General features: G+C 51.7%; 4 protein-coding genes across 4 annotated transcripts; 3 read left to right on the forward strand and 1 right to left on the reverse strand.

Annotated features, from left to right (window-relative positions):
• Positions 1 to 1,449: 1,449 nt before the first annotated feature.
• N7447_006790 (tyrosine protein kinase SWE1) lies at positions 1,450 to 4,620 on the forward strand (the record flags this gene model as incomplete). Its single annotated transcript, XM_057231052.1, has 1 exon — positions 1,450 to 4,620. One exon carries the CDS (start codon positions 1,450 to 1,452, stop codon positions 4,618 to 4,620), a length of 3,171 nt encoding a protein of 1,056 aa, XP_057086142.1.
• Positions 4,621 to 6,008: 1,388 nt separating this feature from the next.
• Positions 6,009 to 9,386, forward strand: N7447_006791 (putative mRNA splicing factor RNA helicase (Cdc28); the record flags this gene model as incomplete). The annotated part of the gene is made up of 1 exon (XM_057231053.1): positions 6,009 to 9,386. The coding sequence occupies one exon, from the start codon at positions 6,009 to 6,011 to the stop codon at positions 9,384 to 9,386; it is 3,378 nt and encodes a 1,125-aa protein (XP_057086143.1).
• Positions 9,387 to 9,599: 213 nt separating this feature from the next.
• Positions 9,600 to 9,962, forward strand: N7447_006792 (cytochrome b5-like heme/steroid binding domain-containing protein; the record flags this gene model as incomplete). Its single annotated transcript, XM_057231054.1, has 2 exons — positions 9,600 to 9,776; positions 9,885 to 9,962. 2 exons carry the CDS (start codon positions 9,600 to 9,602, stop codon positions 9,960 to 9,962), a joined length of 255 nt encoding a protein of 84 aa, XP_057086144.1.
• Positions 9,963 to 10,682: 720 nt separating this feature from the next.
• On the reverse strand, positions 10,683 to 14,657 carry N7447_006793 (putative nuclear migration protein; the record flags this gene model as incomplete). The annotated part of the gene is made up of 2 exons (XM_057231055.1): positions 10,683 to 11,551; positions 11,621 to 14,657. 2 exons carry the CDS (start codon positions 14,655 to 14,657, stop codon positions 10,683 to 10,685), a joined length of 3,906 nt encoding a protein of 1,301 aa, XP_057086145.1.

Raw genomic sequence — 14,657 nt, forward strand, 5'->3', positions numbered from 1 at the left:
CTAGGGATAGAGGGGAAGGAGTATCCCGGGGTGATTCTGCGGAGTACGGAGTATAATACGCTTTTTTTTCCATTTAATTATTCTTTTTGTTGATTCTTGCTATTTCTTGCTATCTCTAATGGCTCATGATGGTGCATATGAGGCGTTGGACGTGTATAGTTTGCTTTTCCAATTGAATTTTATATAAAACCCCATCTGATTTGACGAGTGACGGGCGGGACCCACGGACGGGACGGGCCCGAGGATCTTTTGGGTTTTATATACTATACTGTATAGGATATAGATATACATAGACATATAGATAAAAGAAAGAGAAACTACTTGTAAGGTAGACATGGAATCCCCAGTTTTCCCCCTTTGGCAAGACTTTTCTCTCATTCCTCCGAAAATAGGATGAATCAGATGTGAACTTCAAGAGGCTGTGCAAGAGAGTGTCACTTTAAGCAAGGGGCATTTCGCGTGGCCTATCGCTGGTTTCTTTTTTTTTTCCCCTCTATTTTTGAATTATACAGAATTGCCAAAATACTATGTATACCTTTTAAAAAAATAAAAAGGAGAAAAAAAAGGAAGAAAAAAAAGAAAAGATTTATATAGAGTTACCCTTCCCTTTATTGAACGGGGCCGTGCGAACACGCACAATTTTCTGTTTATATTTTGTTGATATATATACCAAGGTAAGTGTTAAATTCCTTAGTTAAATGTGATATAACTCTTTTGAAGATAATGTCTGTATGGGATATTCCCGTTTATTGTTTGCTTACCTAATATTTGTTGTCACAATCACGCGTCAGACTAATCCACATTGGGTCGAATCAACAACGCGACTGCGCGTTAATCGGTTTGGACTTTCTATAACCTCACTTGAACACCCCAAACCTGAAATCTGAACAATCGAAACGGAACTTTTTGACATTCTTAATATCCCCCGTCCAAGTGGTCCTAAACCACTTCGATCCTTGGACACGGGCTCACATACCGATACTCCCAACCCCTCCTCGATTCGCCCTCGTGGGCTGACCTCACATTTTGTATTGGGGGACTTAACCCCTTGCAAACATTTTTTGTTGGAAAGATTCCGACCCTTTACATCCTTCAAACTGAAACATATCACTATATCGCACATCCCGCCCATCTATCAAAAACCCAAACAGTTGAAAGCGTGTATAGGACGCATGGGAAAAGTTGACCTTGAAATCCCCGCGATGGAAGTGGCGTGACTCAAACTTCCCACTCGCACCTGCCTTTGGAACATTCCATTCCCCGTGCCTTCCTGGGGATACCCTTGATATCCTTGGCTTCTTTTTCCTTTTTCGGACGCGTTGTTGATTTGAAACGCGTCAACCTTGAGAATTCTCGAAATCTCAAATCCTCTAGATCTAAGATATCAGCGCATTTAGTGACGCGCTCTTTTTATTCTGCGCCGCACCTTGACACATTCCCCCCCCGATCATGGTTGCAACCTTTTCGCCGCACCGGGACTCCGGTGGCACACTTCATCTATCGCACTCGGGAATCCATCACGTTGACGCCAGCTCTGCTATCCGCCAACTGAGGCGCTCACTTTCGCGCTCCCCTTCGAAGAGTTCCAACTTCTTCCTCAACCCGCGTACTCATTCTCCCTCCAAATCCACCTACATCTCTTCTCCTTTGTCGCCTTCGCGACGCGCCTCTCAGAACAATTTTGTTCTCTTCCCATCTCATCAGTCGCATCAGTCTCCTCTCGCTGTCCCTTACCCTCCCAGCGCGAAAATTAGTAGGCCGGTCATGCGTCGACGCACCTCACCCCGCAGTCCGGCCAAACGCGTTTTGAGTGTTTCAACTGACAGCGGTAACGCGACTCCAACCCAACCCATCTCTGTACCCTCTGGTGAAGAAAATGATTTGACTCTCGACGACCTCGCGCCAGGTCAAAGTACCACCCCCAAAAGTCCTTGTTTTCTGAACACTCCTTCTGCCCCTCTGAGTGAATCGACTTTTGCGCGATCAACACTGTCACGCGTCGAAAAGAGACGTAGCGGGACCTTTGGTAGCTTTGCGACTGGCAGTCCCTTGAAGCGCAGCGACGGGATTATGAACTTGGACCAAGCATCGCGAGGTAGCCCTTCTGCAAAGCGCCGCAGCGTGCACACACCCAATTTCGCAGCCGAATTTAGCATCTTCGACAACGAAGTCGAGAACACGACTCCAGAGGGGTCCCCAACACGTAACGAGATCCCGTCTTTCCCCACGCCTGTCCAACCCCACAGTCCATTTGCGACCATTCCTAAGCGCTCATCTTCTCTACGACGCTCGACCCTACAGCAGCGCGGCGATCGACCTCTCTTTGGGCGACCAAGGGCCATGGATGATTCAACCGACGCATCACCACCTGGTACACCGTTGTCTGTCAGACCGCGAATGTCCTTTGACAGCAGCCTATTCCAGCCAGGCAGCGAAAACATTTTCTCTCCTAGGCCACCAGTCAGCCCTCTTTTCTCTAACTCCCCCGTCAACCTTCCTGTCAATCCTACTGTCAACACTCAACCCCCTCGACCCGCTGCTCATCCTCTCTCTCGTACTATCACCCAATCATCATCTGGGTCTAGTCTTGAGGACTCGCCCACCCATGAGCCAATTCACAAGCCCGAGGGTCGACGAACGATGTTCAACTTCTCCAAATCTCTCCCCGCCGGGGCTACTCGCCCTGCTCCCGTGCATCAGATCGCACGAGAAGATACAACAGAAACATTTGCTACTCCAGATAATTTCAGGCTAGTGAAGCCTTTGCCTGCGGCATTCATGTCTACTGGACTTATCTCCAAGAAAAACCGCAACGCGGAGGAGAATCCCGGATTTAACAAGAGCATGCCCGATACACCCTGCAAGCGACCTGTCAATCTTTTTACCGCAGGGCCAAACCCCACGGACCGACTGTTTGACAAGTCACGTCTGGTTCATCAATCGGATGCTGCTGCCGCATCTCCATTCAACCCACCTACTACCTCGCGTCCCAAGCCAAGTCCCTTCGCTCGAGGCATGGGAATTTTCGGTAGCAGCTTCAATCGTCCCGAGGCCTCGCGGCGTGGAAGTTTCGCTAGCATTGATGGTGATGAACTGATTCTCGCCCAATCGCCCTCTTCCCGACATGACAGCCAGCCCCTCAATGATGATTTCCCTCCCACTCCGACCAAGCAGCCCTTCCTCCCCTCTCGCACTTACCCTCCCACGACTTCCCAAATCCCGTCTCTAGAACGACTATCCGATACTGCAAGTCCACTACATGAGAAGCTTCTTCAGGCATCACCTCACACTCCCCGCGACCAGTACTTCCCTCCTGACCCAAGTGGCTTATCGATCTCCGTGCCAAGTGATCATCAGTATGTGCAGGAGCATGATCTTCCAGCCACTCCAACTGGACCGCGAGACTCTTGGTCATCATTCAGACGGCCCAGTCTCCAAATTAGCGGCTACCATGTTCCAGATGTCGACCCCACTTTGACATCCCGCTTTGACAATGTGGAGCTTATTGGAACTGGCGAGTTCTCTCAGGTCTTCCGTGTCGCGCAGCCTCATGACGCGTCCTTCCCATCTATGTTCTCTCTTCCATCAAGCGAGCCAAGATCGCCGACTTCCCTCCCCCATCAGGTGTGGGCTGTCAAGAAGAGCAAGCAGCCCTATCTGGGGTTGAAGGATCGCGAGCGTCGGATTCGCGAAGTCGAAGTTCTCAAAACGTTGACCAACTGCGACCATGTTATTTCCTTTATGGACAGCTGGGAGAACAATGGCCATCTGTACATTCAAACGGAGTTCTGCGAAGAAGGTAGCCTGGATGGCTTCTTGGCCCAAGCCGGGCTTAAGGCCCGACTTGATGACTTCCGCATCTGGAAGATTTTGCTCGAGATGTCTCTGGGACTGAAGCAGATTCATGACGAGGGATTCATCCATCTTGACTTGAAACCTGCCAACATCCTGGTCACCTTTGAGGGCACTTTGAAGATTGGCGACTTTGGCATGGCGACACGCTGGCCTGCAGAGGATGGTATTGAGGGCGAAGGTGACCGCGAATACATTGGACCGGAGATTCTGATGGGCCGATTCGACAAGCCCGCCGATATATTCTCACTTGGTCTCATCATTTTTGAGATCGCTGGCAATGTGGAACTTCCTGACAATGGAGTATCTTGGCAGAAGCTCCGCAACGGCGATATGAGCGATGTGCCCAGCCTTACCTGGAGCTCCGAGACCAGCATTTTCCGCGATGCAACTGGAAACCCTATCTCGGAAGGGTCATCCTTCGAGGACCTTTGTACATCCGATTTGGGAGACAACGACTTCGGTGATGACTTCCTGACAAGTCGTCAACTGAGCAACCCTAAACCACAGCGACTCGCACGAAGCGGGGAGCTGATTGATCCACCCAGCTTCATGGTCGATGCCAACCACCCACAGGCATTGGACGGCATTGTTCGATGGATGATCTCCCCTGAACCTCAGAACCGTCCCACGGCCGATCAGATCCTGGAAACCTATGGAGTGCAATTTATTAACCAACGACGCCGCGCTGGCGCCACCGTCTTTGAGGGTAACTGGGGCCCCGCTGACGAGATCTTGGCTGAAGATGCCGAAATGATCGACGTGTAATTTAATATCCCTTTTATTATTGTGCATACGGAGGGTGTTCCATGCTTTGTGTTTTTTCCCTTTTTTTTCTTTTCTTTTGTCACCCGGCGTTCAACCTCGGAGCCTTTGTCTCTCTTTTTTTCCTCCCATCTTTGATGCCATGTTTTCACGTCACGACTTTGTCCCTCCTCCATCCCATGCTTCGACGGTCGAAGCTGGGGTTTCTCTATTGTGGGCTGGGCTTTGGGGCGTTTTCGATCCATCCGGTTGGGATTTGGGCGTTACCTTGAGCAGTTCACGGATCACGACTGGAGTTTGCGAAGGGTTCTTAACCCTGTTTCGCGGATCTTTTTCTTTTCTTTCCTTTGTTCGATTCAATACCTAGCGTTACGAATTGCCAGAAATGTACCAACCTCACAGGGTGCTTGCTTCTGGAAATGGTCTGCCATTCTAGGATTCTGCCGTATTCGTTCCAACATGTCTTATTGTCTTGTCCTTGGAATCGCTCCAAGGCGATTATTCTTTGCAAGGCTGATATCTGGTCGGACGGCATGTCTGGTTGGCTTGGAGACATCACTGCTATCTTTGTTTTTTTTCCCTGCTTTTCCTGATGATGAATGTGTGCCCTCTGGGCAGTGATGACCCCCTATCCATTTTCTTTGAGCGTGATCTTCTCTGCTAGCTTGGTGTCTTTGGTTGAATACCTGGGTTCCATGTCTGTATATCAATTGTGGAAGTACGAATTGAAATGATATCTGAATATTTTGCTTGGATAGGTTTTATAGATAAGTTAACGTAGTTATACGATTATACTATTGGTATAGGGTTTAGCTTTCGGCACTGGCTATATTAAGTCAGACTATATTCATAAAAGAGTATGATAGCCAGTTTTGGGGGGTTATCCTTCCGATGTCATTTCTGGCTAAGTCTTCTTAGTTCTGTTATTGTTGAAGCTAGAAATACTGCAGTTTTGGAGGTCATTTCTAGGCACGTGACGATGTATCTCAAAACATCCTAAACTTCCACTGTAAGATTTTGAAAAAGAATATCTATAACAAACAAACTACTAAAAAGGTAGATATAAGCAGGCTCTTGTACTCTGTAGTTCTTATCGAGTTGTATATATTTACTGTTGATGTATATGTACGCTACTTTTGTAGGAGTCAAATATATATTTCGGAATTGCCACGGGATTTCTTGGCGCAAACTTCTCCAACTTCTTCCAACCTTTAATCTTTTTTGATCTTTTGCTGCTTGCAAGCCCTTTTCTCCTTAAGCTTAATTTATTAAACCTTTACACCTTGTGCAACATGCGACTCTAAGACACTCCGACAATAACTACACTTTACCTCTCCACCCGAAGCTTCCCAACCTTCTATTCTCTCCCATAACAGTCCATACCACGCACTATGGACATTAATAATTTCGTGTCGGATAATCTCATCCGCCTAACGGGCGCGTCAGAACCCACCATCATCGATTTCGTGCTCGCGACTGCCAGCTCAGCCAAGTCGACCTCCTCCCTCCAAGACACCCTTGTGTCATTCCTGGACGGCGTAGATGCTAGCTCAGCTGAAATTGGTGCATTTGCTCGCGAGCTCCATGCTCGTATGGGCAAGGGCGCGCAGCCCAGCGCATCGACCCCCAAACACCCGGCGAGCACGGAATCTACGAAAAAGAAATACCGCCTGGTAGACATGGGCGAAGACCAGCCAGGACCTGCCCCATCACTAGGGCCCACCAACGTCGAGGCAGACCGAGAGCCGCGGAGGAGACGGGACAGAGATAGCGACAAGGATAGGAGCAGCAGCAAGCGAGACTCCGAGCCTCGGAGTCGCGGGGAAAAGGACGACAGCAGAAAGCGAGACCGAAGCCGCGATGCAGAGAGCCGCGACCGGCCCCGGACGAGGAAACTCCGCAAGAAGGGCTCGCAGGACTTTGACGATCAATGGGGCGACGAAGACATCCCCGAAGACGAGATGTACCCGGAGGAGTTCGAAGAATCCCCCTCAAAGCGCACGAGGCTCGACGAAGGTTCCGCGTCTCCCAATCCCGCGTCACCGGCCGACGATATCGATATCGACCCTAAAACCAAGCAAGAAATTGATCGCCAACGAGATCTTCGCGAACGAGACGAGTTTGCCAAACGACTAGCCAATAAGGAAAGCACCAAGTCGAAGAAGGTTGTCGAGGATCGGACACGCGATGGCGAGGCTGCACGGCGACGTGCACTGGGCGACGATGCCAGCGCGCGGGCTTCGATGATGCCCGATCTTCGAGAAAGGTCTCGACAAGAATATTTGAAGAAGCGTGAGACAGAACGGTTAGCACTGCTGCGACGACAGGTTGTAGAGGAGACCACGGAGTTGCGTGACAACCCGAATCTGTCTCGCAAGGAGAAGGAGGAGTTCGCGCGCAACCGAGAGGTTCTTCGTCTCGCCGAGGAACGGCTTCGGATCGACGACCATCGTGATGGTTATCAGATGCCATCTGATTATATTACGGAGAAGGGGAAGATCGACCGAAAGAAGAAGGAAGAAGCTCTGTACAAGCGATACGTCGAGCGTGATGAGCTGGGCCAGGAACGATTCGTCACGGAGCACGAGGAGTGGGAGCTGGAGCAGGCGGCCAAGGCCAAGGCACAGATTAAAAAGGCCGAGTTCGTGGATGAGGGAGACTACGAGTATGTCTTCGATGATTCGCAGCAGATCAATTTTGTTATGGACACCAAACTCGAGGGCACGCAAAAGCCAATGACGAAAGAACAGTTGCGGTTCAAGGAGCAGGTCGATGCAGCGGAGAAGAAAGCTCTCTCGATGGATGAAACCCGCAAGAGTTTGCCCATCTATCAATTCCGTGATCAGATCATCCAGGCTGTGGCAGAGCATCAAGTTTTGATTATCGTTGGTGAAACCGGTTCCGGAAAAACAACACAGATCCCGCAGTACCTTCACGAAGCTGGCTATACCAAGGATGGCCTCAAGATTGGTTGCACACAGCCGCGACGGGTGGCTGCCATGAGTGTCGCTGCTCGTGTGGCGGACGAAATGGGCACGAAGATCGGAAATGAAGTTGGTTATGCCATCCGATTTGAAGATAACACCAGCGACAAGACCATTCTCAAGTATATGACCGATGGAATGTTGCTGCGGGAGCTGTTGACAGAGCCGGACTTGAGCCAGTATGCGGCCTTGATGATTGACGAGGCGCACGAACGGACCGTGCCGACAGATATTGCCTGCGGTCTGCTCAAGGATATTGCCAAGGCACGACCTGATCTGAAGCTGCTCATTTCCTCGGCGACGATGGACGCGCAGAAGTTCCAGAAGTATTTCGACGATGCGCCCATTTTTAATATTCCTGGTCGCCGATACCCTGTCGACGTGCACTACACTTCGCAGCCTGAAGCCAACTACCTCGCTGCAGCCATTACAACTGTCTTCCAGATCCACGTCACTCAAGGCCCTGGTGATATTCTGGTCTTTTTGACTGGACAAGAAGAAATCGAGGCGGCCGAGCAAAGTTTACAGGAAACGGCTCGCAAACTTGGGAGTAAGATTCCGGAGATGATTATTGCTCCTATCTACGCCAACCTCCCGTCCGAACTGCAGACTAAGATTTTCGAGCCTACTCCCCCTAATGCGCGAAAAGTGGTGCTTGCCACCAATATTGCCGAGACTAGTTTGACCATAGATGGTATTGTCTACGTGATTGACCCCGGATTCGTCAAGGAGAACGTGTTCAACCCACGAAGCGGAATGGAGAGCTTGGTCGTGACGCCGTGTTCGCGTGCCTCGGCCAACCAGCGAGCCGGACGTGCCGGACGTGTTGGACCGGGCAAGTGTTTCCGCCTGTATACCAAGTGGGCGTACTACAACGAGCTGGAAGAAAACACCACCCCGGAGATTCAACGCACCAACTTGAACGGAGTGATTCTGATGCTTAAGTCGCTGGGAATCGACCAACTACTCGACTTCGACTTCATGGACCCACCGCCGGCAGAGACCATTATCCGCGCTCTAGAGCAGTTGTATGCGCTCGGGGCGCTCAACGACCGAGGCGAACTGACCAAGGTCGGCCGACAGATGGCCGAGTTCCCAACAGACCCCATGCTCGCCAAGGCGATCCTTGCCGCCGATAAGTATGGGTGCGTTGAAGAAGTGCTGTCGATCGTGTCGATGCTCGGCGAAGGCAGCGCACTCTTCTTCCGACCTAAGGACAAGAAGATCCACGCGGACAGTGCGCGCAACCGGTTCACTATCAAGGACGGAGGTGACCACCTGACGCTACTGAACGTCTGGAACCAATGGGTCGACTCGGACTTTAGCGTAATCTGGGCGAAGGAGAACTTCCTGCAGCAGCGCAGTCTGACACGGGCGCGTGATGTGCGCGACCAGCTCGCCAAACTGTGCGACCGCGTCGAGGTCGCCGTTAGTACTTGTGGGTCTACAAATATCCAGCCAATCCAGAAGGCCATCACGGCTGGGTTCTTCCCCAACGCGGCGCGGCTCCAGCGCGGCGGTGACAGTTATCGTACTATCAAGAATGGACAGTCGGTGTACTTGCACCCTTCTAGTACGCTTATGGAGGTTAACCCTCGCTGGGTCATCTACTATGAGTTGGTACTTACCAGCAAGGAGTACATGCGCAGTAATATGCCACTGCAGCCGGAGTGGCTGGTTGAGGTTGCGCCACATTACTATAAGAAGAAGGACTTAGAGAGTCTGGGGTTGGATCGCAAGGTGCCGAAGGGGCAGGGTGCGGCTGGGGAGAAGAGCCGAGAGTAGATATGAAGAGCATATGGAATAGCTTAGTCATATATTCAAATACCTCAGGCCTCAATTTCAACCAATCACCGCCCGGGTAATTCAAACCGCGGCAAATCCGCCGAACCTCGGTTCTCTCCGCTTTCCCCCAGACTTCGGAATTTTATACCTCACGGAACTACTTATTCCTCCTTTCAATCTCTTGTTTCCATCCTTTCTCATTTAACCTGCAAAATGTCTCAAAAATTCACCCCCACCGAGGTGGCTGCCCACAAAACCGCCGAAGAGGGCCTCTACATCATCATTGACAACAATGTCTTCGATGTAACGAAGTTTGCCGATGAACACCCCGGCGGTGCAAAGATCCTCAAGCGTGTAGCGGGCAAGGATGCTTCGAAGCAGTTTTGGAAGGTACGTATTTATTTGCTCTTCAAAAGAAGTTATTGTTGTTATCGGCAATCGACTCTCGGCCGATTGCCGGGTCGGCCATTGAAAACAAAACAACTAACATCGGCTTAGTATCACAACGAATCCGTGCTGAAGAAGTACTCGCCCAAACTGAAGATCGGCGAAGTCAAGGATGCCGCGAAGCTGTGAATAATCTATTGGAAAATGAAAGAAATGATAGATTTGAGTGTTGTGGTTTGGGGAGGATCAGCCCACTGCGGGAAACCCCCGGTTGACGGTATATCACAGAGATGTCACCATGTTGTATTTACTCCACTAGCGAACGTTATACCCGCGATTCGAGATTGATTATCTTGCTTTGTGAACACCATTTTACTACAGGCATGAATAGAATGGAGAATAGAGAATAGAGAATAATATAGGTTGGTGGTTGATACTACAGAAAGCTTCATTTCTTGCTCCCGACAAAACACTTATACATTATGTTCAGACATATAAACCCGAAGATTCAATATATATATCCAGGATCAGCTGGGTTGATAGTTGAAATGCTCCCCCCGCCCCCCAAAAAAAGAGAAACGCTCTTCTCCCTCCCGCTGCACGAGAAATGGTATCCAAATCAAAGTGGTATCAACTCGAAAGTGATAAGTGGCAAATGACAGGTAGATGTGTGAGGTGAGTAAGGCAGAGAATAAACACAAATAGGTGATAGTGACAAAATAGAAGATGAATATATCCAGTGACGATGTACGTAGACAAGTCATGGAGAGACATGGCGATGAACCTGCGCCAAAAAGGGTATGTTGTTCAAAAAATAGAAAGAATAGGTATATCGTAAGTAATAAGGAAGAAAAAAGAAAGGGAGACAAAAGGTAGAGAAGGGGTAAGAGCAACTCATCCACTCTAGTATTAGAACCCCCGCCATGGATCTTCAGGACGGTATGAGAACTCGCTGCCCTGAACCGAAGGCGTGTCAAACTCATACCGCCTCTCACTCCATTGACTGGAAGTTTTGCGGGTATGGCGCTGGCGCGGAGGCGGACGGGGGCGATTAATTTGTTCTGCGTGGTGATCGATGAAAGCCTCCATACGCACAGTGCCTATATCGAACATGTTGCTGCCCGACACGCTGGGAGCACGGCCACTCGCCTCGGAAGTGCGTCGACTAATACTGCTGCGGCGGCTTCCAATCCCCGGCGGTGGGGGCTGCATGGCGGGGAAGTGGAGGTCTGGGGAGCCAGCTGTGGTGCCGCTGTGTGAAGAGGGCATCGTGCCGGCGCTGGAGAAGCTGCGGAGAGCGTGAAGGGCCGGGGCCCGGGGTGCGGTGTTACTGCGTTTGCGGTTGTGAGATGAGAAACGGGGCACATGTGGTGCGTCGGCTGCTAAATCGATACTGCCACCTGGGAGTTCTGGGACTGGGGCTGGAGCGCCGGCGCTGTTGAAGGAGCGCTTGCCCTTTGGCATTGGGCGGGGACGGCCTTTTGCGACACGGATGGAGTCGCGAATTGGGTTTCGACGGTGGAAGGCGTGGGGTAGGGTTGGGGATTCTTCTTGGGGGACTGGAGGTAGGGCTGCAAGTTCTTGTAGGCCCATTGAGGAATGGCTGAGGAAGGATAGGGCCGTTAGCCAGACGTAGTGGCGTTCGACGGTTAGCGCTGTGAATTTCAGAGCGCGCTGTGGTGTCAGCACCAGGATGGAACGGTTAAATGGGATCGAAGGGTCGGCGCCTTTGGGTAGGGGGTTGTCGTCTTTGACGTCCAGGACGGATTGAATGGTGACTATAACGAAGGAAAATTATCCGTTAGCTGCTACTCGAACCAAGTCAAATGAGTTCCTTGAAGACTAACACTTCCGACCACTCTTGCCGAGCAATGCAGGCCCACTGGTAGGCTGTTTACTACTCCACATAATGGAGCCTTCGTAAGGGGCGAGCCAAACCCATCGCTTATGTCGCACACCACTGTTCGTGATATTTGCCGACACATCGTCGGGGTTCTTGCCCTCCCAAATCTCCTTGGACTCGCCCATCCCGAATGATTTGCGTCGACGGACGTACTTAAACATCCACTCGCCAACCATGGTTTGAGCAATGGCATCGACGACACTAGTCGGCTGCACGCCGCCGGTAGAATCCTTTCTTTCACGTTGTTCACCATTCCAAGTTTGAGACGGAGTCGTACGATGCGAGGCGCGTTTCGGGGCCCCGTACCGCTCACGAGGTGCTGTGATCTCATCACACGGCATCGGCGGTGGTCGGTATGGTCGGTATGTGGGACTTTCTGGGGAAAAGGTCGAAATGGATCGTGACGGAGAAGAACGAGTTTCTGGTCCCTCGGTAAGTTCCGATTGTGATGTTGCTGCAGCAGATCGCACTCGGCGGAGGGTTGGGCGCCGGACGACGGGTTGCCGACCGCGGTCTGAGAACTGTCTGCCGGCTGAGCGAGTAGGACTTGGGGGCCCGTCGCTGCCGTTGAGCGGGAGTTTGCGTGAGCTTAGACGCATGGGCACGGGGAACGGTGGTGCAATACTTGAGCCTGCACTGCCGCTCTCGAGACTTGGTTCGCTGGGACTGCGGGCACGGGGCTTCTGGTGTGTAGCAGTTCCACTGGAGATTATGGCCATTTTGCGCATGCCGGGCTGGCGAATACTCGAGGAGGCCGTGCCAGACCGTTGGGAGGCTCGAGAACGGCCAATATCGGGTGGCCTTGACTCGGGAGAGGACAGCTGCTCGGCAACTTCGGGAAGAGCCATGTCGTCCAAACTAGGTCTTGATTTTGAAGTGATGAGTTTGCCACGGCTGACAGTGTATGCAGCAAATGGACGGTTGAGGAGCTCATCGTCCGTGAAGACATCACGTTCGCCGTGAGAACCTTCATCGTCGCTGTTGTGTTCAAAACCGGCGAAGAGACTGCTAGACCGTAGCGGTCGTCGAATATTGGATAAGGCATCGTCTGAGAGTGGACCATTGTCGTTGTTACCGGGGTAGGCTTGCACATGATCTGGGCCGGGTGCTCTAGGAGGCTTCACGGGACGATCTATCGGGTGATCTGTTATTAGACGCCTCTGACGCTTTTCGGACCGTGGCGGAAGCGGGGGCGCAGTGTAAGACTCAAGGCTAGGTTCCTGAAGTTCAGGGCGAGGTAGGACATCTTGAATAGCAGAAGGAAGAAGACTGGCGGGAAGTTTGACAGAGCGTTGATCGATACGGATCTCCTCGGTTTGGATGGCGACGGATCGACAATCAACAATTGCCCGGAAGTTGGCCTGGCAAGCGATATTCTTGGTTTGCGGTGGAAGAACGACACTGTTCCGAGGTGAGGATGGCTCTGAGCCTGGTGGATGGATGGCGATCATCGGAATGTCCATCTTGGATGGGACATTATTCGGCGACAAACTGATACGATTCTCGCTTTGGACATCTGTTTCCGGAAGGACATCAGTCTGGGTGGAGGTCGATGTCATTTGCACCCGCTCTAGTGTTGATTTAACAGGCTGAGGCGGCTCAGTCACATTGGGTGCCCATGAAGGACTTGGGAGTTCCTCCACTGTTTGGCAAGATGTAGAAACCATCAGAGGTGCAAAGGGGATCGTGACGTCGTCCTTTGTTTCAGGTATGTTTGCGTTGTCGTCTTCATTCTCGGGTTCTGAAGCCATTTTCCTGGACTCGGGACCAATGTCTACAACCTTCGCTTCTATCGTAGGCGACGGAGGAGGTGAGTACTGGATGCCGATATCGTGGTATTCGACCGCCGAGTCAAGTTTCACCGAGCTAGCAAACCCGAGATCCCGGGCACGGAACTCCATGGCAGTGGGTGAGTGTGAGTCTGAACTCTGAAGGGACAGACCCAGGATCCTCCTGGCCTTGGAAGAAATACTATGCGACCCCTGTGAGTGAACCGACATTGGTCGTTCTTCGGGGAGCGCCTCCGGAGAGACGGGGAGGTCATCATCGGATGGACCAAACTCATCCTCTTCGTCAAAGTCGAGTTCCTCCGCCAGGTTCAGGCCTGAACCATTCTTGGCGCCAGGCGCAGCGCTCATAACCGAGTACCGCATGCTATGGAATATGACGGCCTCTTCACCTTCTTCCGAGCTTACGCTGGTCACGCTCGTGCGTCGGCGGCCTAGGCTACTGGATGCCACGCTGGCCGAGTCGCTCTCTTTATTCTTGTCATGATCAGCATTCTCACTCGGCTGTGATGAGTGGTTAGTCGCCACTTCCTGGGCGGCTGCGACCTCGTTCAAAACGGTCTTCAGGCGGCCCTCCACTACGTGAACCTTGCGTTCCAGGGCTCGGCGCTCATCCGCCCAGGACTCTTGGTCGCGACTCCAAAGTAATTGGGTTCGTTCGAGGTCCTCTTCCCGACCTCGAGCTTTTTTCTGTGCTTGCTCGAGCTTCTTACGAACATCGCCGATATTTTCGACCGCTTCATCGCGCTCCCGAGCTAGCTCGGTCATTGCAGATGACGTCCCACCTTCCAGGAGTTGGATTTGGTGTTTCAACGAACGTCCTTCCCAGGTTGCCTGGGAGAGATTGGCGGTCAATGTTTCATTTTCCGTCCTTGATTGGTCCAAGCTGTCTTCCAATACATCAATTGACTTGGTTTTGTTCTCTATCTCCCGCCGCAGCGAGAGAATCTCCGAAACTAGAGATGCATGGAGAGTAGGTGTGATTCTGCGCGGATCGAAAGGTGACAAAGTATCCTCGATGATATCATCTTCGTCTGTTTGTCCATCGGGGGAGAACGCGGGCGTTGGGAGACTAGGTGGAGGGGAAGATGGTGGGGAAGAATCTCGCCGGCGCAAAGACGGTCTCGATCTGGATCTGAAGGATGGTGCCGGAGACGGATGGGCCATGGAGGCTGGAGACTGTAAATCGGCCAT

This window comes from Penicillium robsamsonii (assembly GCF_028829455.1).
Source record: "Penicillium robsamsonii strain IBT 29466 chromosome Unknown utg000003l_segment0_segment0, whole genome shotgun sequence".
Taxonomy (NCBI): domain Eukaryota; kingdom Fungi; phylum Ascomycota; class Eurotiomycetes; order Eurotiales; family Aspergillaceae; genus Penicillium; species Penicillium robsamsonii.